At 40.4% G+C, this 27500-nt stretch overlaps 1 protein-coding gene across 18 annotated transcripts in view; it reads right to left on the reverse strand.

Annotated features, from left to right (window-relative positions):
- ablim2 (actin binding LIM protein family, member 2) overlaps positions 1 to 27500 on the reverse strand; it is a 105430-nt gene that overhangs the window by 37593 nt on the left and 40337 nt on the right. For all 18 annotated transcript variants that reach the window (XR_014910336.1, XR_014910330.1, XR_014910328.1 and 15 more), the window contains 5 exons: positions 25741 to 25908; positions 9832 to 10015; positions 4202 to 4314; positions 3830 to 3956; positions 3616 to 3709 (listed from right to left, as the gene is read on the reverse strand). Coding sequence is in view for 3 of the 18 variants with exons in the window: in XM_085400707.1 (XP_085256833.1) it covers positions 3616 to 3709; positions 3830 to 3956; positions 4202 to 4314; positions 9832 to 10015; positions 25741 to 25908 (686 nt within the window). In the remaining 15 variants the exon portion in view is untranslated. The remainder of the gene's footprint in view (positions 1 to 3615; positions 3710 to 3829; positions 3957 to 4201; positions 4315 to 9831; positions 10016 to 25740; positions 25909 to 27500) is intronic.

Raw genomic sequence — 27500 nt, forward strand, 5'->3', positions numbered from 1 at the left:
GTAGCTGGTCAGCCAGGGTTGAAGTTTGTGGCTGAATCTCATGCAGAGTATGGCTTTAGATAATGGGAGAGCTGCTTTTTATATCTTTGCTACCTACAGTCCATATGTTTTCTCAAAATTATCCTACCTCTAATGCTCTCTCCATTTGCTCATCTCGCAATTCCAGGAACCAGTCAGGTGAGGAATGTGATTCATTTAGAAGGCTGGAATAAATTTGTGGCAGTATGAACACACAGACACACAAACATGGTCTATGGTCTGCAATCCAGTTGATTGCACATACATCAAGCTCTGTGTTGCATCACAGGTTATTAGAACACAACAGCAATGGGATCTATATGCAGCTCATGATTTTACAGCTCAAAATACTGTAAGAGAAAAGTACTGGCACGAATGCTGCGTCATCTGATACTGAAATCAAAAGTTTACCTCAGAATATATTCAACTTTAAAGTAAATGGACTGACATCCCAGTCTTACCGACCACTCAAAGTGCTTTAGAATACGAGCACTTCTCATCTACTCATTCATTCAAATACAGAACCTTATTAAAAAGTGACATTCATATCTCCACTGCACCACAAAGTGATCTTGAACACTGAAACCAAATGGTTAAAAAATACTGAAGCCTTGTTTCTGATGTTGAAGGTGTTTCAAACTAACACTGAACTTAATAGTCAGTATGAACAGTGACAGAAATAAAAAAGCCAATGAAGCAAATTAGGCAATGATCAGTAGCACAGATGCTTGGCTGACAGCAGAAATACTTAATCTCATCAGGTATAGTTTGGGTGTTACATATTGTTTTCCCTCAGCTCAGTAAGTTTAAACCTTTCAATAATGTTTGTGTAGGTTCTTAATCATCCAGGTCATGGCAAGTGCTTAAGTCAAATGAGCTGAACTACCTTGGGCTGCTCATCCAAAATGTTTCTTCATTTCATGTCCTTTCATATTCCTGCATCGGCTAAAGATGCAGAATACAAGACAATATGTCTGCCATCCTGGTTACATATGTTTCAAGTGCTTGACTCAAAGGCATCTAGACTTCTTTTAGGTTCTTGGTTCTTCTTCATCTTTTTGTTTTACTATTCCCAGTATTTCCAGTTACACATCACAGTGTCTACTCTCACTGTTTCACTGACAAAGTGACTGACTGACTAACATCTTGGATGAGAAATAAATGCCATGGCAAAAGGAACACCGGGCAACAATAAACATAGCTTCAATTCCATTGCTGTTATCTGCAGTTACTGACTCAGTGCAGTATGACCTCTGTGTGCTCTTTGATCTCAACCAAATGTCACGGCATTTTGAAAGAACAGTCTTTCAGTTACTATTTCAAAGTGCAGCCTTGCACAGCTAGCATGAGACAGCATCATCATTCAACCCTGAATGTTGATGATAAGACAGTAATAGCCCAGCTAACTATTAGCTAGCTGAAGTTGTCTTTCTATGGTAGATCCTATGGACATTTATAACTTTATTTGCAATTCCACCTCATGCTGCTAACTCAAGCAAAGGTGTTAAAATAAGGATCACAAATGCCATTGTTCTGTCCCACATATCTGATGACACACTTTAAAACATGCACTGCGTCATCACGCTCACTGATGAAGATGAACCAATGGTTTCAGTCAAAGAAAGTGATCATTTGAGGACACTGAGGTGAGAGGCAGGTGACAGTGTGCAATCTGTGCTATAGCTCCATTTCTAAAACATGAGACTCAGTCAGACTGCACTGAATATTCAACAACAGAGCAGATCCTGGCTGCGTGATTCTCTGCCACTATTCTTTTATTTGTTATTGCCGTGTTCCTTCTTCCAGAATGGGGATCATTCCTTCAGCACTTATCAACGCACGCACCATCTGCATCTGCTGTTGCAATGTCATTAACTTGTGTTACATCATATCACCCCGGAGATTCAACTCCCTGTAGTTTTCATGCAACAATCAGAAGTCTAAGCTTTGGCAAACATTTTATTCTGATATGGGTGTTTGTTTTTGCTGGAGTTATGAAGCTTGTTATGGAACCACAAAAGCAGCACTTCACTTTAGACTACGTGCAGTTCAACCTGGATATTAAGTATATGTTTCCTGGAAAGAGACGCACCCTTAACAACTATATGCTCAGTAAATTGCATGCTCAGTAAACACCAGCAATTACAAGAAAACTAACACACAAAATACCTTTGGCTGTTTTAAGGTATGTGGTGTTACTGTAAACCCCCATGACAAGAGGTAATGTATTTGCATTTGCAAATATGATGAATTTTTAATGGTCTCTTTGGGGAAATGAGGTCAGTCCTGGAATCAGTTAAGTGGAAATATGAGCATGAGAAACATGTAAAATGCAACTCGCTGTGTTTTTCTGTAGCCTCTTTCTCTGTCTCCGATCACATACTTACCCACTCTGTTTTAAGCTTATAGGGCGTCGATGGACTGCTGGGGGTTTCTCTCTTTTATATTATAAAACGCACAATAAAGCATCATGAGGCAACTGTTGTTTAAATAAAAGTGAACTGAAATGCACTGAATTCTGCGGGTAAATGAGTTTCCTCCAAAGGGTGACTGGCCTCTCCCTATGAGGAGTTCAGCCATTTGGGAGGGGCTCAGAGTAGAGCCGCTGCTTGATCTGCCTCCTCACCTCAACTGGCTCAGTTGAGGTGAGGAGGCAGATCAAGGACACACTGGAGAGATAATATCTCTTGGCTGGCCTGGGAACGCCTTGGTGTTCCCCCAGACAAGCTGGAGGAAGTGGCCGGGAAGAGGGAGGATGCTGCCCCTGCGACCTGGCCCCGGATAAGCGGAAGAAGATGGATGGATGAATGAGTTAAACTGATCTGAATTGAAAACCAGTCTAAGTAAGCCATTTAATGATGACTTTCTATTAATAATTCTTTAGCTTGTGTACAGGTTCACTGTCTCATACTGAACTTTATCTTAAATATGTGCCCTATGACAGAACTACCCAACAGAAACATCACTACAATGACCTGCAGAATCATATCCTGCAGTTCACACTGGCATACAAACACTGATATCACTCATTTAGATGGCAGTTGTGATTAAGTTGTACTGTCAACTAGAAGCCTCTTGCACTAAGTATAATGCTCTCTCACTGTCAACAGTGTAATCTAATAATGCAGCTCTTGGAAGGAACAAGCTTATTTAATAAATTAATTGTCGGGTCACTGAGAATTAGACAAGAAGCGTTTGAACAAAGTAGGAAAAAATACTGCAAGCAATCTGATTTTAAAAAATGAAGGTTATCAGCACATCAGTGCTGTATGGTTGGCCAAGAGAAGGAATGGCCAAGTCTGAGGTTTAACTTCCTATAGCTGTCCTAGAAATACCACCTTACTGATGATTTAACTACTGTGTAAACCAAACACTGAATAAACTGAACCAACATTCTTGGATTAAGTGGGATTATCGATTCAGATTATTCAGTGTTTTCAACAGTTATTCCTTTTGTGCATTTATATTTACTGTAATTCCATTATTCTTCTCCCTGTGCATGTTCATATAGAGTAGACAACAAGTAAGTTGAACCACATGCTACATGCTAACAGCCAAAAAAGGTTTTGTTCTTAATGGAAGCCAGCAGTGCTGTACCTCAAGGACTTTCCCTGTAATGTACTTCTTACAGCTCTCACACTGGATGCCAAACATGGCGTGGTAGTCCATTTCACAGTAGGGGATCCCGTCCCTGTAAAAATGACACAAGACAAACAAGCAGGTTAGAGACAGGCGCAAGCATCTAGATTAAATCTAAATAACAGCATTAATGAAGTATTATGATAATGAAAGTATATTCAGCCAGACGTACTTGCTGATGTACTCGGCATTGAGCACCTTGTTGCAGACTTTACACTTGAAGCAGCCCAGGTGCCAGTGCTTGTCCAGTGCCACGAGTGACTGTTCATTCTTAAATTCCTTTCCACAGCCACAGCAGTCTGTACAGAGAACAAAATAACAAAGACTAGGTCAAATTCAAACACTAGAGTTTGCTTTCTTTTAGTGGAAAAGTTCTTTGATTTAACTGAGTTGAAGGGCAAAAGAAACTTTGGACATTTTGTTTTCTATGAGGAAAACACAATTTAGGAAAGTGCCAATTTAAGTGAAGGAACAAACAATCCGAAGTTTACTTATGGCATGAGTTATGCTTTCAAACAGGCAAACAGAGGAGAAAAGCACTGACTGTGGACAGCCTGTATGGGTGCAGGGCTGTTGGCGGGAAGAGGCTGGGTACACTTTTGGCAGATACACTCTTTCCCATTAAATGTCACTCGGTCACCGGCTGGAAATGGCTGTCTACAAACAAAGAGAAAAACAGTAGATGATCAGAGGGGTTTGACAGATACATTACAGTTTGTTCTACTCTGAAATGAAATTTGGTCCATCAGGGTGCATAAAAGGCTCCTCAGAAGGCTCTACAGACCAATCAGTAATACCCTCCAACCCCTGAAAGTATTTTTATGCTGATGACTTTCACCTGTAAGGAGGATCTGTCATCATATCTTTCACAAGAAATGCCAGAGAGCGCTCTAGAAAGTTAGAAATGCTGAGGTCATAAGCCCAAGCTCTAAGCCTACTACTCAAAATATGTAACTAATTATTGTTACATGTTCTGATATAACTTAATGTATTTATTTAATCTTCTCTGCTATTATGACTAAATGCAATCCCCTGAAGACTGATGTAAAACTGGTTTAATAGCCGTTAAAAGGAAAACCTAAATCTTTCAAAAGAATTGTTTATATATTAAGCTTGTCAGCTGTTGTTGGATATTTTTATTGGTTATTTACATCAGGTTCAGTCGTTAACGCATATATTTAGAGACTTGAGTCTCTAAAAACCTGCTGTATTTTCTTTGCCACTATTTACTTAAACAGGTTCTGCCTGACACAGTGGAGATCCTCAAATCCCAGTCATCATGCAGTAATCCAAGGGAATTTAAGAACAAATGAGAAACAAAATAATTGCGATCTCTCAGGCTGGAAAAGGTTATAAAGCCATTTCTAAAGCTGTGGGACTCCATTATCTACAAATGGCGAAAACATGGAACAATGGTGAACGTTCCCAGGAGTGCAGTGACGACTCATCCAAAAGGACGCGACCCCAGAACAGCATCCAAAGAACTGCAGGCCTCACTTTCCTCAGTTAAGGTCAGTGTTCATGACTCCACCATAGGAAAGAGACTGGGCAAAAATGGCTCCAAGACGAAAACCACTGCTGAGCAAAAGGAACCTAAAAGCTCGTCGCAGTTTTGCCAGAAAGCATCTCGATGATCCCCAAGACTTATGGGAAAATACTCAAATGACGAGACAAAAGTTAAACTTTTTGGAAAGTGTGTGTCCCATTACATCTGGTGTAAAAGTAACAGCATTTCAGGAAAGGAACATCATTCCAACAGTAAAATATGGTGCTAGTAGTGTGATGGTCTGGCAGCTGTTTTGCTGCCTCAGGACCTGAAAGACTTGTTGTGATAAATGGAACCATGAATTCATGAATTTTAGACCTCTCTGCATTTAATCACACTTGTTATTAATCTCTGTCTCTCTTCCACAGCATGTCTTTTGTTCTGTCTTCTTTCTCTCACCCCAACCGGTCGCAGCATATTGGCCCCGCCCCTCCCTGAGCCTGGTTCTGCCGGAGGTTTCTTCCTGTTAAAAGGGAGTTTTTCCTTCTCACTGTCGCCAAAGTGCTCGTCCATAGGGGCTGATATGACTGTTGGCTTTTTTTCTGTATGTATTATTGTGGGGACTATCTTGCAATATAAAGCACTTTGAGGTGCATGTTGTTGTGATTTGGTGCTGCATAAATAGAATTAAATTAAATTCTGCTGTCTACCTAAACATCCTGAAGGAGAATGACGGGATATCTGTTCATGACCTTAAGCTGAAGTGTACTTGGGTTCTTTTTAGGAGCACTATCCAACACCTACGGGATAAAGTGGAACAGTGACTGAGTACCAGGACTTATCACCTAAACGACAGCCTTGAATCCCACTAATGCTGATGTGTCTGAATGTGGATAAATCCCTGCAGTCATGTTTAAGCATGTGCTGGAAAGACACCAGAAGCCCAAAACCTGTAACAGTGGGCTGTCAGTGCATTGGTTTTGGATGGAGATCTTTGTTTTGACATCTCATGTTCAAATCTTTAAATTTCTACTTTTTCTTGTTTGTAATATCTAGTAGGAAATGAAAGAGGTGCAACACGGACACTGGCTTCACTTACAAGCCAAAGACAAATGCCATTATACAGCTAAAGAGTTATTGCAATGACAATGAAACAATGTTAATGTCTGCTGGCTGTTTGTGCAGTCTGCTTCACAAACAGCTGCCGTCATCGAGTCAAATGCAGAAGGAATGATGGATCCTTGGCAGAGCTGGGCTCTGACTTGCTGCCACGTGCAGCTTCCTACAGCTCTGAAATGTGATATTAGGAGCTGCTGTCACACTGACACAGCCAGCTACTGAGGGAGGAAGACATCCTGGCAGACTGTGAATGGCTGAGATTAAAGATGACTCATGCATAAATAGACAAAAAGTTATGTCTTCAAACCTGACATTGTGAGTTTTTGTAAGTCTTGCTTACAGTTTAATTCTTGGTATTAGGTTGATGGAAGCATAAAATCTGAAACCCATCAACCCATTTTCCCTCATTGCTATTGGTTTATTACTGCATTAATGTCATCATATTACCATGTTTATGTTAAAATATTACACAAATATCATTTTATCATTTTATTGGTAGCAGGTTACTGTCTAAAATACACTATTTTAGTGACACTATTTGTAAATGGTTTTGACTCATATGTAATTTTAACTGCCATTCATCCACACCAGCAATGCTTTTTTTTACTCATCATTATATGTTTGAACAGGAGAGTAGCATTTTGTGAGTTTTATTTACAAGATGCAAAGACTACCTGCTTACAATACCAGACTGCAGGACATTATTTTAACATTAGCTGCACCTCCTGTTCACACTCACCTTGGAAAAACTCCAATATAAACACTTAGCTGCCCACATTAAACTTTTAAACCGTTGCATGTGGAGAGACACAGACACATAAAGAAAATCCAGACAGCAAAATGAAAAACAGCTCGATTACTAAATAACTGCCTTTTACTGTGACATACATACGAAAAATATACTAATCACAATATGATGTCTCATTTCAAGCAGCACTTGTCCTATTAGCCTCATTTTTATATTGCTCACAAAAGGCCCGTGTGATTTACTATCACAAAGGCACCATTTGTTGTAAGGGAACTCCAAATACCACACTGGAACATTCTGATCTCAGGTTCAGCAACGGGATGACCAAAGTATGATCGGATGAACACACACACACACAGAAAACCCACCCCCAGCTCAAAAGACACTTTACACTAGCTGTGGGAATGGGCAAAGTGGCTGCACTGACTGACCACACACTTAAAATTCCTGCCTGCGAGAGGCTTCCATTACCTTTCAGGGCCTGGAAAACAACACTCTCATACAGACACACTATACAGGAGACGCATGCACGTAGATTGAAAAAGGTGAGTGCAACTGTTTGGTGTGCAGTGACACGTGTGTCCTATATTTATACACGTATGTCTATTATAGCTTTATGTGCTTGTAAATGACACCAAGAGAGATGTGCGAAACATACTTATGAGATGTCTCCATCTGTAAAGATCGATTTTGAGTTCTCTTTATAATGGGAGAGTGGAATTCTGAAACACAATATTTCTCCAGTAAATAAGATTTAAAAGTAGTTGACCTGTGGGTACGGTGGATTTGTAGGGCTAAACATTTATTAATTTTTTATTAGTCCTTTTTTTATCCAGGTAAAAAAAAATCTCATTGAGATTAAAAATCTCATTTCCAAGCGAGACCTGGCATCATGGCAACAAAAGTCAAAATACATTTACCACGTAAGTATATAACATTTAAAACAAATACAATATCCCATACCAACATGTGTAAAATATACAATAACAGATCAAATTAAGAGTACATTAAAAACTATCACACTGAGTAAAAGAGTTATTCTCTCGTTCCTTTAAGACAGACTTCAACTCTCCCAAGGTAACCAATTCTGATCATTTCATTTCCTTCTGCAGATTATTCCAGGAAGCAGGGGCAGCGTTTTAAAAGCCTTTTCCCCCAATTCTGTTCTGATTTTTGGGACAATCAATTGTATGATATTGTGAGAACGAAGGCTGTATTGGTTGTGGTTTTCCCCATTACCAACATAATGGGGAAAAAGGTCCTCTTACCTTAAGAGTATGTAAAAAGGTAAGTGTCTTCAAAAGGGTGGGACTGACCTAAATATGTGTGTCATATATTCATCATGTGCATGAATGTCATGGCAATTTGGAGCTTTTAATGATTTCTCTGAATGGTTCAATTTTTTTTAAAGTTTCCAGTTCTTGGCAGGCTTGAGCCTTGGGTTGTTCCTGAACACCCTAACCAATTTCCTCTCATTTCAGGAAACAGTTTTGGGTTTTCTTCTAGATTTTTGGCAAAGTGTGGACATATACAAATAACTTGTATTTGTAACCAGTTGAAATGAATTGAGCCAAAGATCAGAATTTACAGATGTTTAGAAATGACACCAAGAGACCTTCCCAAATGGGAAGTAAACTTACAGTTCTACGTCTTAGATTTTCAACGAGTTACTTGGACTTTCCTCTTGTTCTGCATATTGGTCAACCCAGCGACTGCTATCAAACCAATCCTTTATATGCTAGCAAAAAGAAACTACCGGTTGTATTCACTCATCGCCACTAAGAAATGAGCACTTGTCCCTGTCAAATTAGAAGATATTGTAGAACCTTTAATCTACTGAAAGCTAAGAAGCAATTAAATAACTTAAAACTGCAACACTGAAGAAAGAAATATGTTAAACAGTCTTGTTACTGCATACTGTATTGTGCTGAGTACATTAATAATTCGTCACATTAAAGGCTGACGGTCTTCACTCTTTATCACTTTGTATTTGTTTTGGGTTTGAAAACTAAGAAAAAACCTGTCTGTATATAAACATATGTCCATCCATCTCTTCCTTAGCAAACTCCACATCTGCGCTTGCTATTCACAACATTACAGATTCTTTAGTCATTTGGTTGAACTATTCTCATGTTTTTGCTAAAAAACAATCTTTGTTCCCCTAGACTGACTTGGCCCCTACTTGGGGAGAGGGACATACACATGCACTGAAATGCTTGGAAGGACACTCATTGCAGTTCATGCAATCTTAAGCGTCTTAAAGTTTAATCACCACAAATCCTTATACTAAACCTAGCAAAACCTAGTTCGTCACTACCTTTGACTTAAGCGCTAACTCATTATCCACTTGTCACCTACATCCAACGCTTAAAACAACAAATCCTTAAGAAGTATTTGATTGAATGTTTTTAAAGCACCATTTTTATATAAACTGTTCTGGTCAAATGACTTTGCTTATGTTAAGTCAAGGCCTCTGATGATGCACCAGAATGTGCAGGACACCTTTTCACGTTATTGTATGCTTTCAAAAACACATCTCAGTTGCAAAGTCTCAAAAATTTGGTTGCTTTTGTCAGTTTTCTGTTAATGTCATGAAAGTCAGAACTGCAAAGTTCCTTTTTTAAGTGCCGCAGGCCCGATTTATTGACACATGGCTTAGTGGTGCTTAGAAGGTCACAGTATATTAATGGCAGCGACTTTATGTGCTTAATGAATAAGCTGCTCTCAAAGCCATGTTTCTCCCACTTGCTAGTTTTAGGAAATACCAAAGTAAAAAATGAAATCTGTTATTTGCATTCTGCTCCACATGCTAATTTCTTACTTGCATGAGGTGCAAACAAAGCAGCGTGGGTGGTAGGTCTTGCCCAGCGCGGACACGACCTCCCCTTCGATGAAGTCCTGGCAGCTGAAGCAGCGAGTTCCATACAGCCGCTGGTAGTCCAGAGTACAGATGTAGTCACCCTGCCGCACAAAGAATCCTCCCTGGGCCAGCTCACAGCCACATACTGGAAAAAGAGAGAGAGGAACAAAATGCTATCGAGTTAGCAGGACGCCACACACACCGAGCCGACAGGCTAGCAGATGACTCCGGCAAGACCAGAGGTGGAGGTTTGTGCATTTATATTAACAATGCTTGGTGCATGAACTCCACTACTACTGAGAGTCACTGCTCACCTAATGCGGAGTTTTTAATGGTCAAATGCAGACCTTATTATCTCCCCAGAGAACTCACTTCGATCATACTCACTGCCGTGTATATACCCCCCGACGCTAATGCTAGGTTGGCCATGAAAGAACTTTCTGCAGCCATTAACAAACACCAGAATAAACACCCCGAGGCTGCTTTTATTGTTGCTGGCGACTTCAACCACACCAACTTAAAGACAGTCCTCCCCAGATTCCACCAACATGTCTCCTGCCACACCAGAGGAGACAAGACTTTAGACCATGTGTATTCCAACCTGGCTGGAGCCTACAAAGCCACACCCCTCCCCCACATTGGACAATCGGACCATCTCTCCCTGTTCCTCACACCTCGGTATTCACCACTCATCCAACGTGTGAAACCTGCTGTGAGGACAATTAAAGTGTGGCCAGAGGGGACAGACGCAGTGCTCCAGGACAGATTTAAAAACACAGACTGGAATATGTTCACCCACACAGACCTGGACCAGTACGCCTCATCTGTACTGGATTACATCTCCGAAACCACAGACAGTGTCACCACCCAGAAACGGATCACCATGTACCCCAACCAGAAGCCTTGGATGAACCGGGATGTTCGTCTCCTCCTGAAGGCCCGCAACACTGCCTTTAGGTCAGGAGATGCACACGCCTACAGTACAGCCAGGGCTAATCTAAAGAAGGGCATCAAAAAAGCCAAACACCATTACAAAAAGAAGGTAGAAGAACACTTCTCCAACTCCAACCCCCGACGCATGTGGCAAGGACTCCAGACCATCACAGACTACAGGACCACCAAACCCTCCCCCGCATCCTCTGATGTCTCCTTCCTCAACGAGCTCAACAACTTTTATGCTCGTTTTGAGCGAGGGAACCCCACAACCACAACCAAAGCAGATGTGACGCCAGACCACCAACCTCTGACTCTCTCCCCCACCGATGTAGGAGCGGTGCTGAGCAGGATCAATGTCCACAAGGCTGCAGGCCCTGATGGCATCCCCGGGCGTGTTCTCAGAGCGTGTTCTGGGGAGCTTGCAGGAGTGCTCACAGACATATTCAATCTGTCCTTGGCCCACGCTGTGGTACCGGCCTGCTTCAAATCCACCTCCATCGTCCCGATACCCAAAAACTCCAACCCATCTTGCCTCAATGATTACCGCCCAGTAGCACTCACCCCCATCATCACTAAGTGCTTAGAGCGACTGGTCCTAGCACACTTCAAATCCTGTCTCCCCCCCACCCTGGACCCCCACCAATTCGCATACCGCCAGAACAGGAGCACAGAGGATGCAGTCTCCATCGCAATGCACTCTGTCCTCTCACACCTGGACAACAACAACACCTACGCCAGAATGCTGTTTATAGACTTCAGTTCAGCATTCAATACAATCCACCCCTCACAACTCATCAGGAAACTGACAGATCTGGGCATCAGTTCCCTCATCTGCAAATGGTTACTGGACTTCTTGACCAACCGCCCCCAACATGTCCGGCTGGATAACCACTGCTCATCTACCATCACAATGAACACCGGTGTACCACAAGGCTGTGTGATGAGCCCTTTCCTCTACTCCCTCTTCACCCACGACTGCAGACCTGCTGATGGTTCCAACACCATCATTAAGTTTGCAGATGACACCACGGTGATTGGCCTCATCAGTGACAACGATGAGGCCGCCTACAGGGAGGAGGTGGATCGTCTGGCTGAGTGGTGCGACAGTAACAACCTGCTGCTTAACACCGAGAAGACCAAGGAGCTCATCGTGGACTACAGGAGGAATGCTGACCCACATCCACCCATCCACATTAAGGGGACGGCTGTGGAGCGTGTGAGCAGCTTCAAGTTCCTGGGAGTCCACATCTCTGAGGATCTCACCTGGACGACCAACTGCTCCAAGCTGGTCAAGAAGGCTCACCAGCGCCTCTTCTTCTTGAGGACTCTGAGGAAGAACCACCTGTCCTCAGACATCCTGGTGAACTTCTATCGCTGCACCATCGAGAGCATCCTGACCAACTGTATAACAGTCTGGTACGGGAACTGCTCTGCCTCGGACCGGAAGGGGTTGCAGAGGGTCGTGAAAACTGCCCAGCGCATCGCCGGAGCACCACTTCCTGCCATAAAAGACATCTACAGGAAGCGGTGTCTGAAAAGGGCTGGGAAAATCATCAAAGACCCCAGTCACCCATCGCATGGACTCTTCACCCTCCTGCCCTCTGGGAGGCGCTACAGGAGCCTCCGGACTAAGACCACCAGGTACCGGAACAGCTTCTTCCCCACAGCTGTCAGACTCCTGAACTCTGCCTCCTGACATCTGACCCACGTTAAACTCATGGACTGAACATACACACACCCACAATGGACAACTGTACCCTCAAACACACAATAATAACATGGACTGAACTAGGGCTGGGCGATATGACCCAAAATTCATATCTCGATATTTTTTAGCTGGATGGCGATATAAGATATATATCTCGATATATTTTTTTAAAGCCATAAAGTAAGAACAAAAAGAGAGTTCTTAGTCAAAGCTGTGTCCCAGATGTCACACAGGCACTTTTATTAACATAGAGCAGATGTACATAAAATTTACTCAAAAATAAATTATGAGCATTTATTAAATAATAATGCTCCATAAATAAAAGAAAACTGTTGTTTTTGTCCATAACAAAAAGCTCACAATTGTGCAGTCAAAATGTAAACTAAAAGACGCTGAGCACAATAACAAAGACAGATTTCACAGCTGCTCTGTTCCCAACTTGTACTGCGTGACTGACAGCCTGGAGTTTGAAATCCGCTTCGCAACCACGTCTCTTAACAGGTGCCATTTATGGTCCTTATACACAGTGGGGTAATATTACGTTGAAGCACAGTACGTATCACTCCGCGAGGCTCAGCCGTAATGCTCCGACAATCCATCAAGCGGTGCAGCTCCGTAGCTTACCAAAGTCGTACTAAAACATTTTTTGACAGATTGCTGAGCGCCGTGTTCCACATAAAATCGGTTCGCGGCCATCAAGCACAACCAGAATTCATACATAAGGCGCGCTGTCAACTTTTGAGAAAATGAAAGGATTTTAGTCCGTGCAGCACCTCTGGGCTGCATGGCGTTAGCGTGGTTAGCTCGTTAGCGTGGTTAGCTAGCTAACACATTGACGCCGTCCAGCCCCACGCTTGGGGCGATGCGCAGTAACTCGTTAACGGAGATTTGCCGTGTCCATCTTGTCGCTTCCTGCAGGTGAAGCGATGGGGGAGGAGGGGGAGTTGTGTTCAGTGAAAGAGAGGCGAGGCCGAGTAACGTTGCGTAGAGACGGAAGTGGACGAAAGAGAGGCAAACTTGCGGCTCCACAAGTAGAATTATAACGTAACATAGACTATATCGATATAAACGATATTGTCAGATCTTATATCTCGTATAAAAATATATCGATATTTTTTAAAAACTCGATATATCGCCCAGCTCTAGACTGAACCACCACTCACAACCACTAGCACTTTATATAGCCTCTGTAGAATTATCCACATATCTCACTTATCTTAACTGCACTACTGTATAGCTCTGTGTAAATAATCATTCTGTACATTCAATAATCTTTAATCCTACAACTGTTTACAACTTGCAAAGTTCCCATTCTGTATAGCTGTATATCTCAGATTCTGTAAAGTTATTCATTTCATATTCTGTATAGTTTTTCATATTTATATCCTGTTCATAGCCTGTACATAGCTTGTACTCACTACAGCCTGTACATACTTATAGTTATAGAATATTCACAACATACTTCATACCGTGTACATTATAACATACCATAATAGACCCATTTCTGTAATATACTCACATATCTATATTATTGCTAATTAGGGCTGCCACAAACGATTATTTTGATAGTCGACTAGTCAGATCATCATCCATTGAACGTAAAAGTACAGCTTATTGCACCAGCAGCATCTGCTCTTATATAACTATCATTAGCTTACAGCTTTAAGTGTTTAAGGTCTGTGCTAACTAAAAATAAAGACAAGATGATAGTTAATTGAATTCTAATTAAATGTGCAGATTGTTTCGGTGGAGTTTAATAAACTCAGCCGATTTACTCAGGAACAAATAAAATACTGAAAAAAGCCAAACAATAACATTTTTAAGTTATCTAAGTGACTTGTATATGTTTAACCTGAGTAGGGCGGTGGGTTTGAAAACGATCTGCCGGGAGTCCGGTGCTCTCATGGCCCCCGGCTAGCTATCGAGCTAGTGGGTAACAGACGCCTCCGAAAACGTCGGAGCGCTTTTGAAAATATGTGGTGTCTTGATAAACTGAGCAGATATTTGAGGTTTACACAGCTACATTCTCGCCTGAAAATATGTTAAACGTTTATTTTGTGACCCAGAAAGAATAATAAGAGTAATATTAAAACTAACTAGCTGCCGCCATTGTTGACAACTGCGCTGGGCCGCGCTATGAATTCTGGGACACAGTTTCTTCTTCTTCGGGGTTTAACGGCAGCTGGCATCCTTGTACATGCAGTGCTGCCATCTTCTGTTTCAGTCCGTTATTACACTCTTAAATCCTGCTACTTATTCCTGCTTTTGGGATCTTACAAAGCTTCAAATGACGCGTCGACTATTAAATCAGTCGTCGACGATTTTGATAGTCGACGTAATCGTGACTAGTCGACTAATCGTGGCAGCCCTATTGCTAATATATATTGTAATATATCTATATCACTAAAGCACTTCTGGATGGATGCAAACTGCATTTCGTTGCCCTGTACCTGTGCATGTGCAATGACAATAAAGTTGAATTCTAATTCTAATTCTAAATAGTCAGAGGTTATAGCCAGGAGACAAGAAACATGTAGGGAAGGGTGGAATTAGGAAATAACCAAATGGATAAAAAAAAGGGAAAAGAACCAGACATCAGAATTTGTTCTCCCTTTTTTCCTTAATTATCAGTTTTTAAAAGCAAGCCAAATGAATATATAGTGTATAGGTTTAATTCAACAGACATAGGACTGTATAGTAAACAAAACAAAGATATGAAAAACAAATGAATTTTATACTAGAATTTTATTGCTCACAGTGAAAGAGGCAGAAGATATTGCCTTGTTATCCCTTGGCTATTTATTTAAAAATAACTTAACCTCAGTTAGTAACAGCTCCACAAAAGGCCAAAATAAACAACCGTGGAAACTTTGGATGATAGTGAATGAATTTGCATTTTTCAGAGATCTAAAACAACATATCAGAAACCTGTTAGGCATCCACTTTATTAAATGCTACACCCTAGAAATACAAGAAATGTGGAGAAAACAAAGTAGGGGAATTAACTTTAAAAAAACCACCTCACTGGGAAAATACACATCAGTCACATGCAACACACCCACCAATCAGCTGATTCACAACCTGTGAACAACCCAGCAATGAAATTAGGGCGCATAAAAAAAACAAAAAAACAAAATCATCCAAACTGGTGGTGGATGCAACACAAAGTCTTCCTAACTTCAAAATGTATGCTCTATGCTCAAAGACAAATCTGCATGCACCATTAGAATGGGAACTCCACAAGTTAGTTTAAGAGACGAGGGTAAAGTTTTAATCTAAATCTAGACAGCCACTTCTATACTTTTATAATTAATCTCTTTTATATTACTTTTATAAAACAAAGTCAGAAAAATCCACAGAGTTTAAAGTAAAAGAAAGACACGGTATTGTGGTACGCAGAGCCAGTTTGAGACGTCTGATTGTTTTCTTCAGTAGGGTCACGTGAGCATGGGTGTGTTATTAGCCCGTGTGCAAATAATGAACCGTGTCTGTTTGTCTGCCTTTGAACAAAACATGACAGGATCTCACCCTGATTACACACAGCAAACATAGCAACCATATGACATCACAGAGCTGCTATGCCCTGAGGGAAAGCTTTGCTTTGTTTTTCCTCTCCATTAGCAAAAACAAAACCCCTCCTGCCTTTCCCCCCAATTCTTTCTTTCTGGAAAAAACAACAGGAAAGACACATGATAGAAGTTTGTGCTGCTTTGTGTCATGCCTGGACACTGCTCAGTGAACCTTTACACACTTAAACTTGCAGGGATGTCCAAAAGTTCACTATATGGACAAAAGTGCCACACCTCTTTATCTTTGAATTAAGGTGTTTTGTAAATTCCATTGCAACAAAAGAATGTGAAAGAATGTTTGGTACTAAAGAGCTCACTGAACTCGAGCGTGCCTCTATAATAGCAAGTCAGTTTGTGAAATTTCTTCCCTCCCGGATATTCCATCATCAATTGTAAGCAGCATTGATGCAAAGTGAAAGCTTTTAAGGACCAAGTGGCAGACCACGTAAAGTTGTAGAGTGATGTTGCTGAGTACAGAGGGACATAGTGGATGAGAAATAGCTAATGCTCTGCTGACTTAATAACTTCTTCTGCTCTTAACATCAGCACAAAAACTGTGAACCAGGAGCTTCATTGCATGAGTATTCATGGCTGTGCTTTTGTCCATGTCTCTAGCGCATGCTCTTAGCACAAATTCACACACATACTTGCATGAACATTGGAAGATGTGTGTCAGCAAACTTGCATAAAAACAGTGTTGATGAGTTTTTCCAGTGGTAATTAAGATCCATTTCACTGGTAGACAGGTCAAACCAGTAAATTTAACCAAGCCTAAGTTTCTGTCATTAACTGGTTAATGACCAGCGTCCCTCATGTGCTCAAATCAGTATATGTTTTTTATTGTTATCACATAAATTTAATTAAAATAAACATATTAAACAAAAAAATGTCTGCATTCATTTTGCTTTTTAAAAACATTAACAAAAAGAAAAAAGTATCCTCTGTAAATCGCCACCTTAGTGTGGTAGAGGTGTGTCCAAGTGCTACTAGGGGCTTTTTGTGGGGTCTCTCAAGGCAACTTTGTCAAAAAAAAACAAAACAAAAGAAGACTTTTTCACATGACCCTCTACGTAAATATCAAAGGATCCAGGAACAGGGATACCAGGGTCCCACTCTGGAACCAGGCCTGGGGATGAGCTTGAAAGGAGGTTTAGCCCACTGGGTACAGCAATAATTTTCTTCACTGACATACATTAAACTAAAACTACAACCTTTTACTGTGATTCTGATTCTGAATGATACGTTGGATAACTTTTGTGGAGCATTTGCACAATTTCTCTTTTTTTCATCAAGCTCTACCAGGGCTTATGATGTGCTAATAAAACAACAATACAAGCAGGAATGTTTTCGCAGGAAGACAAACTTTTCCAGCAGCTGCAATCAATTCCCTTTCATCCGGTTCAGAAATTTGGCAACCTGTCTACAATGAGATAATGCTCAGATTTGATGGAATAAACACCACTACATGGTAACTCTGAGTGGATGGATAGGTGGAGTCATGTTTCGAGGAATAAAATATAACCACAGAAACAATAATTCAGCAAAGCCTCTTTTGAAATGCTCTGAGACAGTCAGTATAAAATTTGGAAGCCAAGTGCCCACAAAGACACTACACAAGGAGCTTTTGTCCTTTTCGTCCAACACCAAAAGGACAACAGGACTCAAGTAATTCTACGAACATTAGGATTTAGAACAGGTTTCGTGTGATTCAGTTAAATTGGGAAAGAACAGCTAAGAGACTGTTTATAAATGACTTAAGACTGCTTTTAAAAGACTTCGGACTTGAGTCTTCAGAAATGATGTGGACTTCTATGAGACATTTAAGGTTTAGGAACTCAGAATCGTTGAGACTTAATGTAAATGTCCTTTAATACACATGAGGCTTGATTCAGAATTTTTTCAAATGACATAAGTCTTGAAGTAAGACTTTAGACTGACAGACTTGAGACTGTGAGAGAAAATAAAACAAGAAAACAGCTTTGCTATTAAGCAACATAGAAAGAGACATAGTGGGCAGAAACCTATAGAGAAACAGACGTCCTCACTCAGTCCTAAATGCTGTTTCCCATCAGCTCATCTTTCAATCCCTATGTATTTATACCTACACTGCCAGTTGGCACACAGGCTTTTCTCCTCTCTGTATCATAACTTTTTTGCTTAAGCAGCTCAACACTTGAGTCTTTATGAGCTCATCCTTCATGGATAACTCTTCCACAAAACATTAAAGGTGACAGCACACTAAATCGTTGTATGTTATTTGTTTAATGGGAAGCAGAGTAACATAGTTCATATATTGCAGATTACTCAAAGTTACTGTAAACTTGCCTCTAATGCAGATCAAAAGGTTTTTGCCTGACTACATGACATACCGTCTCATTGCAAACTGGAATGTGTATTACGAATGCAGGGGGTGGGGCATATGTTGAAAGCCAAATAAAGTTGAATAAACTCAGTAGACATGGAAATAAAAATCAGTAAACTGATTTGTCCATATTTAGAATTCTAACATCAGTGGTGTACTTGGTAAAACTGTAACTTGTTATAAAGTAATACAGAAATGCTTTCCATCTTTTTCCATGGAGTTAAAGAAAAACTGGTGTTTTAATTGATGTGACCAAAAATGTAAAAAAAACAAGAAAGTGTTAACAGCCACATGAAAGTGTCAGAATTAGCCTTGAACTCTGAACTCTGAACTCTGAAGAACAAAAATGGTGTCATTTTAGAATCATCTAATCTCCATGACAACAGAAGGTGAGTTTGTGGGTGTTTTCACTGGACTCGGACCAAAGAAGACGAGATCACGATGCATCTTATTAGACACGTTGTCCTGAGACTCAGCTGATAAGAACAGAACATGTCCGGGCGCTGAACTGCAAAAACAAAAAACTGCAACAAATACAAGAGGTTTTCAACTTTTTAGCTCGGGCTACACAGAAGTGCGTCTGTTTGCACATTAATCCTTTTAATCCTCTGACACACCACACACCATAAGCATGGAATATCTATGTCATAATTAGAAGCAATAACAACATCAAGAAAGCTACCTGCTCTCAATATGTCAGTGTGATGTAGGTTTACGGGTTACACTACAGTAGAAAGATGCTTACAATGTCTTCTGGCTGACAGATATTACTTTACAAAAACAAGACTGTTTCTGTCTCTGAAGGCTTATCTCATGCACAGTGAAGGCACTTGCGTAACTCCAAATGACTTGAGAGGAATTCAGTGTGTTGTGAATGTGCTTCCCTCATGCTAAATGAGGTCTGTTTAGCTTTTCCTCAAACGGAATGGATGGATGTACAACCAACTTACCCTGTTGTGGTCTATAAATAAAATATGGTGCATCTGTTTTCTCATGTACAAGTGAGGTCTAGTGAGAGAGAAAAGTAACAGATTTAAAACTCTGGAGAAGAAACCAAGTCAAAAATAATGCTGGGTATCCTAAAAATATCCTACTAAAAATATTAAAAATGTCCTAAATATATTTAATTTTGACACAACGAAATAAAAGACGGCTAGCAATGGCTAACTGACTCGCTAATCAGATTGTGGTCTTTTTTTGACTCACTTCTGATTTGAAGCTGCATTGTTGATATAGATATGAAATAACATTCTGCTTATCTCCAAAGTTGATTCTGTTCATCTGGACGTAGTGTTTTCAGTGGGAGAAACGTTTCGTCACCCATCCTATGGACTTCTTCAGTCTCAGCTGACTGCAGGTTTCCCCAATCTTATAAACAGTACATTTTGTATGTGTGTGAATGGGTGAATGACTGAATGTAGTGTAAAGCGCTTTGGGGTCCTTAGGGACTAAGTAAAGCGCTATACAAATACATGCCATTTACCATTTTACATTTGCATAATGACTGAAACCAGCCCACTGAATGAACAAAGCGACTGTTTAAATCTTTACAGATTTTACAGTTTTGTAAGGCAACTTTAACCTTAACCTTTGTTGGCTCATCGTTTAGTTGTTCAGCCCAACTCCCCACTGTTTTGGTTCACCGGCTAGCAACAGCCGCCTCCTAATTAAGTACAAAAAGCTAAGCTGCATGCCACAAAGTAAAAGAAAAAAGAAAGAGTTAACAACTACCATAAAATCTTAGCTGTATATAGTGCAGCTAAGAAGGCAGATATTTTTCTCAAAGGAAAAACAAACAAAGCTAACATTTATGTGTCAAGAGCACCTGGCTGCAGCCACTATGGAGCTCCACAGTGGCAATAACAGGTGTGGACCTCCACACACAGTATGGTTAGGGTTCCATGTTGGTTTTTTTGGGCTTTTTACAGCTTTATTTGAAACGGTAAATTGAAAAATGACAGGAAAGCTGAGGGAGTGAGAGCAGGGAACACAGACGGCCATAGGTTGGATTCGAACCCAAGATAGCTGCTCTCAGCCATGCAGCATATGGCTGACTCTGTCCTAGCCTTTACGATAGACTTGCGCGATTTCCACTGTATCTATTCAGGTCACATGTTTCTGCCTACTATGGAGCTCCAGATTGGCTGCAACCCTTCTCTTATGTGTTCTGGATATACTCATGAACTCTTCAGCAATCGGTAAACTAACATTGAAAACACTAAGCTTACAAGACCTGTAATCTTTTGATAATTTGTGGTTTGTGTTATTTCAATGAAGCTCGAAATAGTATCAGAAAAGATAGCTTTCAGTCAAGATTGCATCCACTTATTGCATTCACCCACAATATTTTTTACAGTTTGAATTAAGACCAGTTTCAAGAAAATCCGTTTTCAAATGTTCACAAGTAATGTACCCAAGTACTGTTTTGGGATTTTGTGTGTGTGTTTTTCCAAAAAAAATTAAGATGTTCTATCTTTATACATCCTTCATCCTCAGAGGCCCTATATACTGACATGCTGTGTCGTTACAAGAAGGTGACCTTGACTCTTTGTGTGTGATCAGGGTTAAATATACATGTGGCATGTGCTCGCTGCTATAAATGTAAGACCCTGACTGCAGCTTGTGTTTTACAATGAATCACCACTCAATTCAACTTTATTTATATATAGCGCCAAATCACAACAACTGTTGCCTCAAGGCGCTTCATGCACACGTGTGGGGTGGGATCGTTGGGGTGTGGGTAGGACATTGTCAATACCAATCCATTTCACAACCTTAACTATAGCATCTTCAGTCTGCTTACACTGATTTTTTTGCAGGCTAATTGAATTGTACTTGGGAAAGAAAATCCAAGGTTGATTATTCTAATACGTTAAATGCTTGCTGTACAGACGAGGGAGGTCTATTTTCTACTTGAAGGTGAACACTTCCACACCGTCCGTCCACCCTCCCAATAGCACCCCTAATACACATGTGCTTGAGGTCAGCTCCCCCAGCCATTGGGCCGGTCATTGAACTGATGCACACACACGCACACACTTCCCCTAAATATGTTCTGGTTAGTTGGCTTCCAAGAAGGAGACAATTCAATAGGCAACACCCAACTGAGAACATCACAACCATCTGCTATTATAACATCAATGACTGAACTGCGAGGACCTTAACATGTGGCCAGCACCGTCTATTTACTTCCAGGAAGAAGCACAGACTGGTTGGGTAATTGTACAAAAAAAACAATGCAGTCCATAAATATGTCAAAACACTCTGCGTAAAGGCTGTAATTGCATACAACACAGAGTGGAAACCCCATTGTAACCTGCTTCTTAATGACTTTGGACTCGGTTTATTTATTCAAATAATGATATTGGTAAGCAAGTAGTTTATTTTTGTAGTAATAGCCGGAGCTAGCTATATGATAACCCGACGGGCGCTGCTGAGATAGATTTTCGTCGCCCGACCGGAGATATCGCTAGCTCCGGGACGTCGGGGTAGCGATTTTGCGATCCCTGCTGTTGGTTTATTCTGTAAATCTAATCTTTCACTAAGTTCTATGTTGTATACGACTAATACTATTTAAATTGTGTGTGTTAGACAACACAATGCACACTTGAGGGCATTCTCATTCCCAGTGCATAACATACCACCAATTTGTCACATCCCGAGGTGTCTTATAGTTCCTATGACACGCTCCAGATTGTGGATGGAATCCAACAGAATGACACTTGTGGTGGTAACACACGCTCCAGCCGTGTATTTCAGCCCTAACCCTAACCTTAACCATAACCGTAACCGTATCTCATAGTGTTTTCCAAAGCGATTGATGATCAGAATGTAAAATAAATGTAGATCTCTAGGTTCATTCCAAACGGTTCTCATGTCTCTGAATAAATAACGTGCAGACATTTTGTCCGCCGAAAGCGTAACATACCAACGATTTGTCACATAGTGTCGGTATGTTACGTTTTGGGATGAGAACATGTTGGCACACATTGGGACAATTCGCAGTATATGCTGGGAAACTATATACTACACAGGAGGTAAAATAGACCCTAAAAGGAAGAACTGCAATGGGCCTTAGCTCTTGCAGATTTGATACAGAAAAAAGGGAGAAATATATTTAACATTTACTAGAACTATGAAAAAGTTTGAAAAAAATGTTCTGAAGCTACTGAATGGCATAATTTAAAGCAAAAAAATTTTTCTTGTAAAGCACATGTTCAGTTTCCCTCTGTTTCTTAGCTGCGGACTTCCTAACACTTCTCATTTATCTGTTTTAGGGTGTGTCCACATATTTTCACATTTGAGTATTCCCCGCTGTATTCAAATGCTGTTTGGATGATGTGATGGCCATTCAAGCGAGTAAAAACAGAAAGGGGATAAATGTCTGTCTGAGCTGTTCGGCCAGGTCGTATTGTCTGCAGCTGTCTGCTGTTGATGGGGTCTCACTGCTAGATTAAAGATATATGAGACACAGACAAAACAGGATATACAGAAGGCCACAGTCTTCACACTTCCTCAAGCACACACTTAGGTGTTGCTGGAAGCTACAATAAAAACACCAATTAGTGCTCATCACTAATGAAGGGGGTGGGTGGTTGGGATGTTTGTCAAATGTTTATAATAAAATAGAAAAGGACTTTGTCTTTCTTTTCTTTAAAAATATATTTAAGACGATTAAAGTTCTATGTGGGACTTTATCCCACATATGCCACATATGATTTTCAATGATTCATCTTCAACTTGGAGGGTTACGTGAATCCAGTGAAGTGTTTCAGAAAATTAGCTTATCTGGTCCAACCGCATTCAATTTATTTATATAGCAACAAATTACAGTTTCCTCAATGCGGTAAAGACTCCATAATAATACAGAAAAAAGACTACCCCAATCAGCCAGCACTTGACGATAATGGGAAGGAAAAACTTTAGTTTAATTCTTACAAATTTTAACAAGAAGAAACCTCCAGCAGATTTAGGCATTGGGAGGGGCATCTATCACCAGCTTGGGTTGAGGGGAGAGAGACAGATCCAATATGAGACACAGATTTCAATTCAGTTCTTATTTTGTTTCTAATATTTTTCTGTTTTTAGTCTAATGCAGTCCCCAGAAGTTGTTATATTTTTTCTATGTCAGTTGTTAATAATATTTTGATGTTGATATCTCAAAAAGTATATTTTTTATATGCTGTCAGTTGGTTTCTATCAGTGAGTGATGCCACATGGTTCTGGTTATCTTCTCATTCATTACCCTTTGAGGCTTTTGCAGATGTTTCCTTTTATGTAATGAAAGCTCTTGTTTGTGATTGGCATTTGGGCCTCACCTGGTTTCTATATATTGTCACTCCTCTTTGTTTCAAATTACACTGATGATGTCTTATCTTTGAAACCCGTCTAAATATAGTGAAATACATTCATTAGAAGGTACTTGTACTGTCTTAATCACTTTAGTAAGTAACTGCTGTCACTTGAAAGCACACTGTCAGTTGTATATGTTGAATATATGTTACTACTATGTATATTATGATAAACATGCAGAAATCTTGATATATTAAATAGAGCTAGCTGAGCTTTGAGGTTTCCTTGCTTCAGATCTGGCCACTGTTAACCTCTTGGCTAACACCCAGGCTAAAGGCAACTGATGATAATACTGTAATAAAATCAGGGGCCATGATTCTCTTCCATGAAGCATGCACTGAGAGAAAAACCTAAAATCTTAATGAGCATTACACTTTGTTGAATTAAGCTGCTACCACTCCTTTGGGTGTCTCCTCTTTTCTTTGATGTTAAATTTCCAACTGCGGATTGACAAGCGCCATTGCCACTAAGCCTGCTATGGTTTATTTTATTGGCATACTCAAACGTTTCAAACTCCTATCATTCCACATCTGGAAGTTTTAATAACTAACCGAACCTGACTCCCCACCTAGGGCTCACAATGCTGGGATAATCAGCACATTTAACAGGCCAGATTCGTTGGAAATCGAATTACTGTGGTCATGCTTTAGATTTATAGATGGGAGGAACCGCCAAGCACTTTTGGGTGGGGTAAAGAGAACCCTTACATAGCTCCTCTGACTGTTGTGTGTTGGTATTAGCATACTCACTGAATACTTGGCATGAATCACCTCAATTTGCTCATTTTTTTCAAACCAATCATAAAAGCTCTTCATGAAGGAACAGCTCAATCAGTAAAGCGTGACAGCTTAATAGATGCTGTCATTATTGACAAATCAGACTTTTTAAATTAATAGCCACAAAGATGACATTTTTATTAACTATTTTGTGCCATACAGGCTATAAATACAGTAGTCTGTAGCATGCACCATAATATGCAGTGTTGGTCTACACAACAATAATGGCCAAAACTATGCTACAACTAAATGCTAAATCTAAGCTACAACATGCAATAAAAAGGAATCATCTGTTAAGTTAAACAAAAACAAGCTGACCACTGAGTGCAGTACACTTATAATCTTGTGATGGCAATGCAAACACTGCCACTTTATCACCTGATAACAGAGTTAAAGATGGAGGTAGTGGTAATGGCGGGGCGTAAATGTACAGACAGGGAGTCTGCTGGTCAGTGTAAGATTAAACTCCAGGAAGCTGCCGACACTTTAGTGACCCCAACCATTGCCTAGCAACCGGAGCGTGTGTTGACAACAACAGCAGTCTGACACAAGAATCGAGCTGGGAGTCTGGCCTGGGAGTGGTGAAAATACACACTCAAAGTCACATGTGAAAAGAAAAAACAAAAACATCCACCACCCACCCACAAGCACACACATACACACAAATGGAACATGCTCACATTTCAAGTTTCTGACACTTGCAGCTACCCTCCCAGATTATATGTACAAAGAAAAAAATCCCCTCACTCCCACCCTACCCCTCAATTACACACACACACACACACACACACACACACACACACACACACACACACACACACACACACACACAGCTGGTTAGCTTTGACCAATCCATTAATAATGACTGTATTGCTCAACTGTAGATGTGCTATCACAGTACATAGAAAAACGATAAACCAATGCTTTTTTATTCAGTCCTCTAAATCTCAGCCACACGGTGTCTAACTAGATACTATTGCTGGCATTACCCTGGCCTCCAGTAATGCTGTGAGGATTCTTGGAGTGACTATTGACCAGGATATGTGCTGCAATATGCACATTAACACACACAATATTGCAAAAACATTTTTGTAACATCCCATCTCATTGTGCAGTTCATGCATCTGCATTATGTCTTGGCTGTGGCTCTGATTTGGTGTTACATACCTTTGCAGATGAAACACTTAATGTGAAAGTGTTTATTCTGAACTCGGAGTGCCTCCCCTTTGCAGGGCTTTCCACAGTTCTGGCAGGCGACAGGTCCTCCACTGCTACCCTGCTTCTGTTTCTGCTTCTGTTGCTCCAGAGGGCTGTGGACAGCCTGCTGCTGAAACACTGGAGGGGGCACACACAGGGACACAGAAAACGATATTAGATTATACTGTAGAAGATATGTGTTTGGAGTAATACTCCTAATATATGGTAGAAAACTGCTTATAAGGTTGATAAAATCCAAAGTGATTTGTTTAATTTCTATGAGCCCTTTATTCATATCTTATACTTGTATCTCATGACTAATAAACACCTAAAAATCTTATGTGCAATGTCAGATTTCATTGCTAAAATAGAAAACAGTGCTTTGATCCAAAAATATCCAACTCAACACTCTGACTGTGACACAAAGATATAAATATAACATTCTCATTTGTTTTTCTTTGTTCTGAGTCTCAACGCTGAAACAGGTTTTAAATTCATAATTTCCTGGCAGGTAGGATTGTCTTCTTACTCTACTCTCTATTGAGCCATTTGCTATCTTGAGCAATATGAGGGCATACAATTCAGTGTTTCAAATCATCAAACAAATCATATTAGAGTACTACAACCTGAGTCAATACTAACAGGGACTTCATGTATTAAGGGGGAATAAAATCCAAACCTACCTGGCCCTATCTGAAAAAGTAATTTTGTGATCTTATTGGTCAGCAGTGGTTTTAACCTTGGAATGCTTCCATAAATGCAATTTTTGCTTGGTCTCTTTGTTGTTGCTGAATCATGAACACTGACACCAAATGAGGCAAGTGAAGACTGCAGTTCTTTAGATGTTTTGGGTTCTTTTGTGACCTTGTCAGTGGGTTGCCAATGCAACATAATAATGGCAGGCCAACCACTCTCGGGAAGGTTCACAACTGACCACAGGTTGTTCCAAGTTTCCTCAACTTGAGGATAATAGCTCCAAAACCTTAGAAGTGGCTTTGTAACCCGTTCCAGACTAATATCAATAACTCTGTTTCTCAGCAGTTTCTTTAGACTATGTCATGATGTGTTGCTTTTAGCCTACTTTTAGCCTACTTTTAGCCTACTTCAACTTGATCTAATAGATCTGCCAGTAATCAGGCCTGAAAAACTACTATTAGTATGTCAGATGGGACAAATATTCCTTCATGGCATGTTTTGCTAACAGGCACACAGTAGAAATCATAGAAAGTCTAAATAAACCCTATAGTAAATGGACTTTACAACTTCTTTCTTCTCTTTGTTTGTTCCACACAGGAAGGAGGGAGTGAATCAAGAGATTTGACACCAGCAAAGAAAAACATCAAACCAGCCACAGTAACAAAAACCAAAACACAGACACACACACATTGTAAGACCCTGACATGTCCATCCCAACAGTTCTATCAATACACCTCACCCCTTTGCCCTTTCATCGTAAGCCTAGCAGAACAGGCTCGCATGCTGATCTGCCTTTCAGTACTGACTGGGAGATCAGCTAAACAAAAGGCCCTTTGTGTTCTCAGGAAACATTTGTGTCGTCAGACCGGTTTCATCAGGCCTCCATGGTTACCAATAATTGGGCTCCGAAAGGGGAGTTCATCAAATGAATTGATTCAGAGAAAGAGAAACAGAAGAAAGCTCACGGATAATAACAGTGAGCCACGCAGAGCTACTTTTTGGAAGCTAACCAAGAACTTGTTGCTGGTAAACAT

This window comes from Rhamphochromis longiceps, linkage group LG3 (assembly GCF_057381845.1).
Source record: "Rhamphochromis longiceps isolate RC_006_pf linkage group LG3, R_longiceps_female_GT1.1, whole genome shotgun sequence".
NCBI lineage: Eukaryota > Metazoa > Chordata > Actinopteri > Cichliformes > Cichlidae > Rhamphochromis > Rhamphochromis longiceps.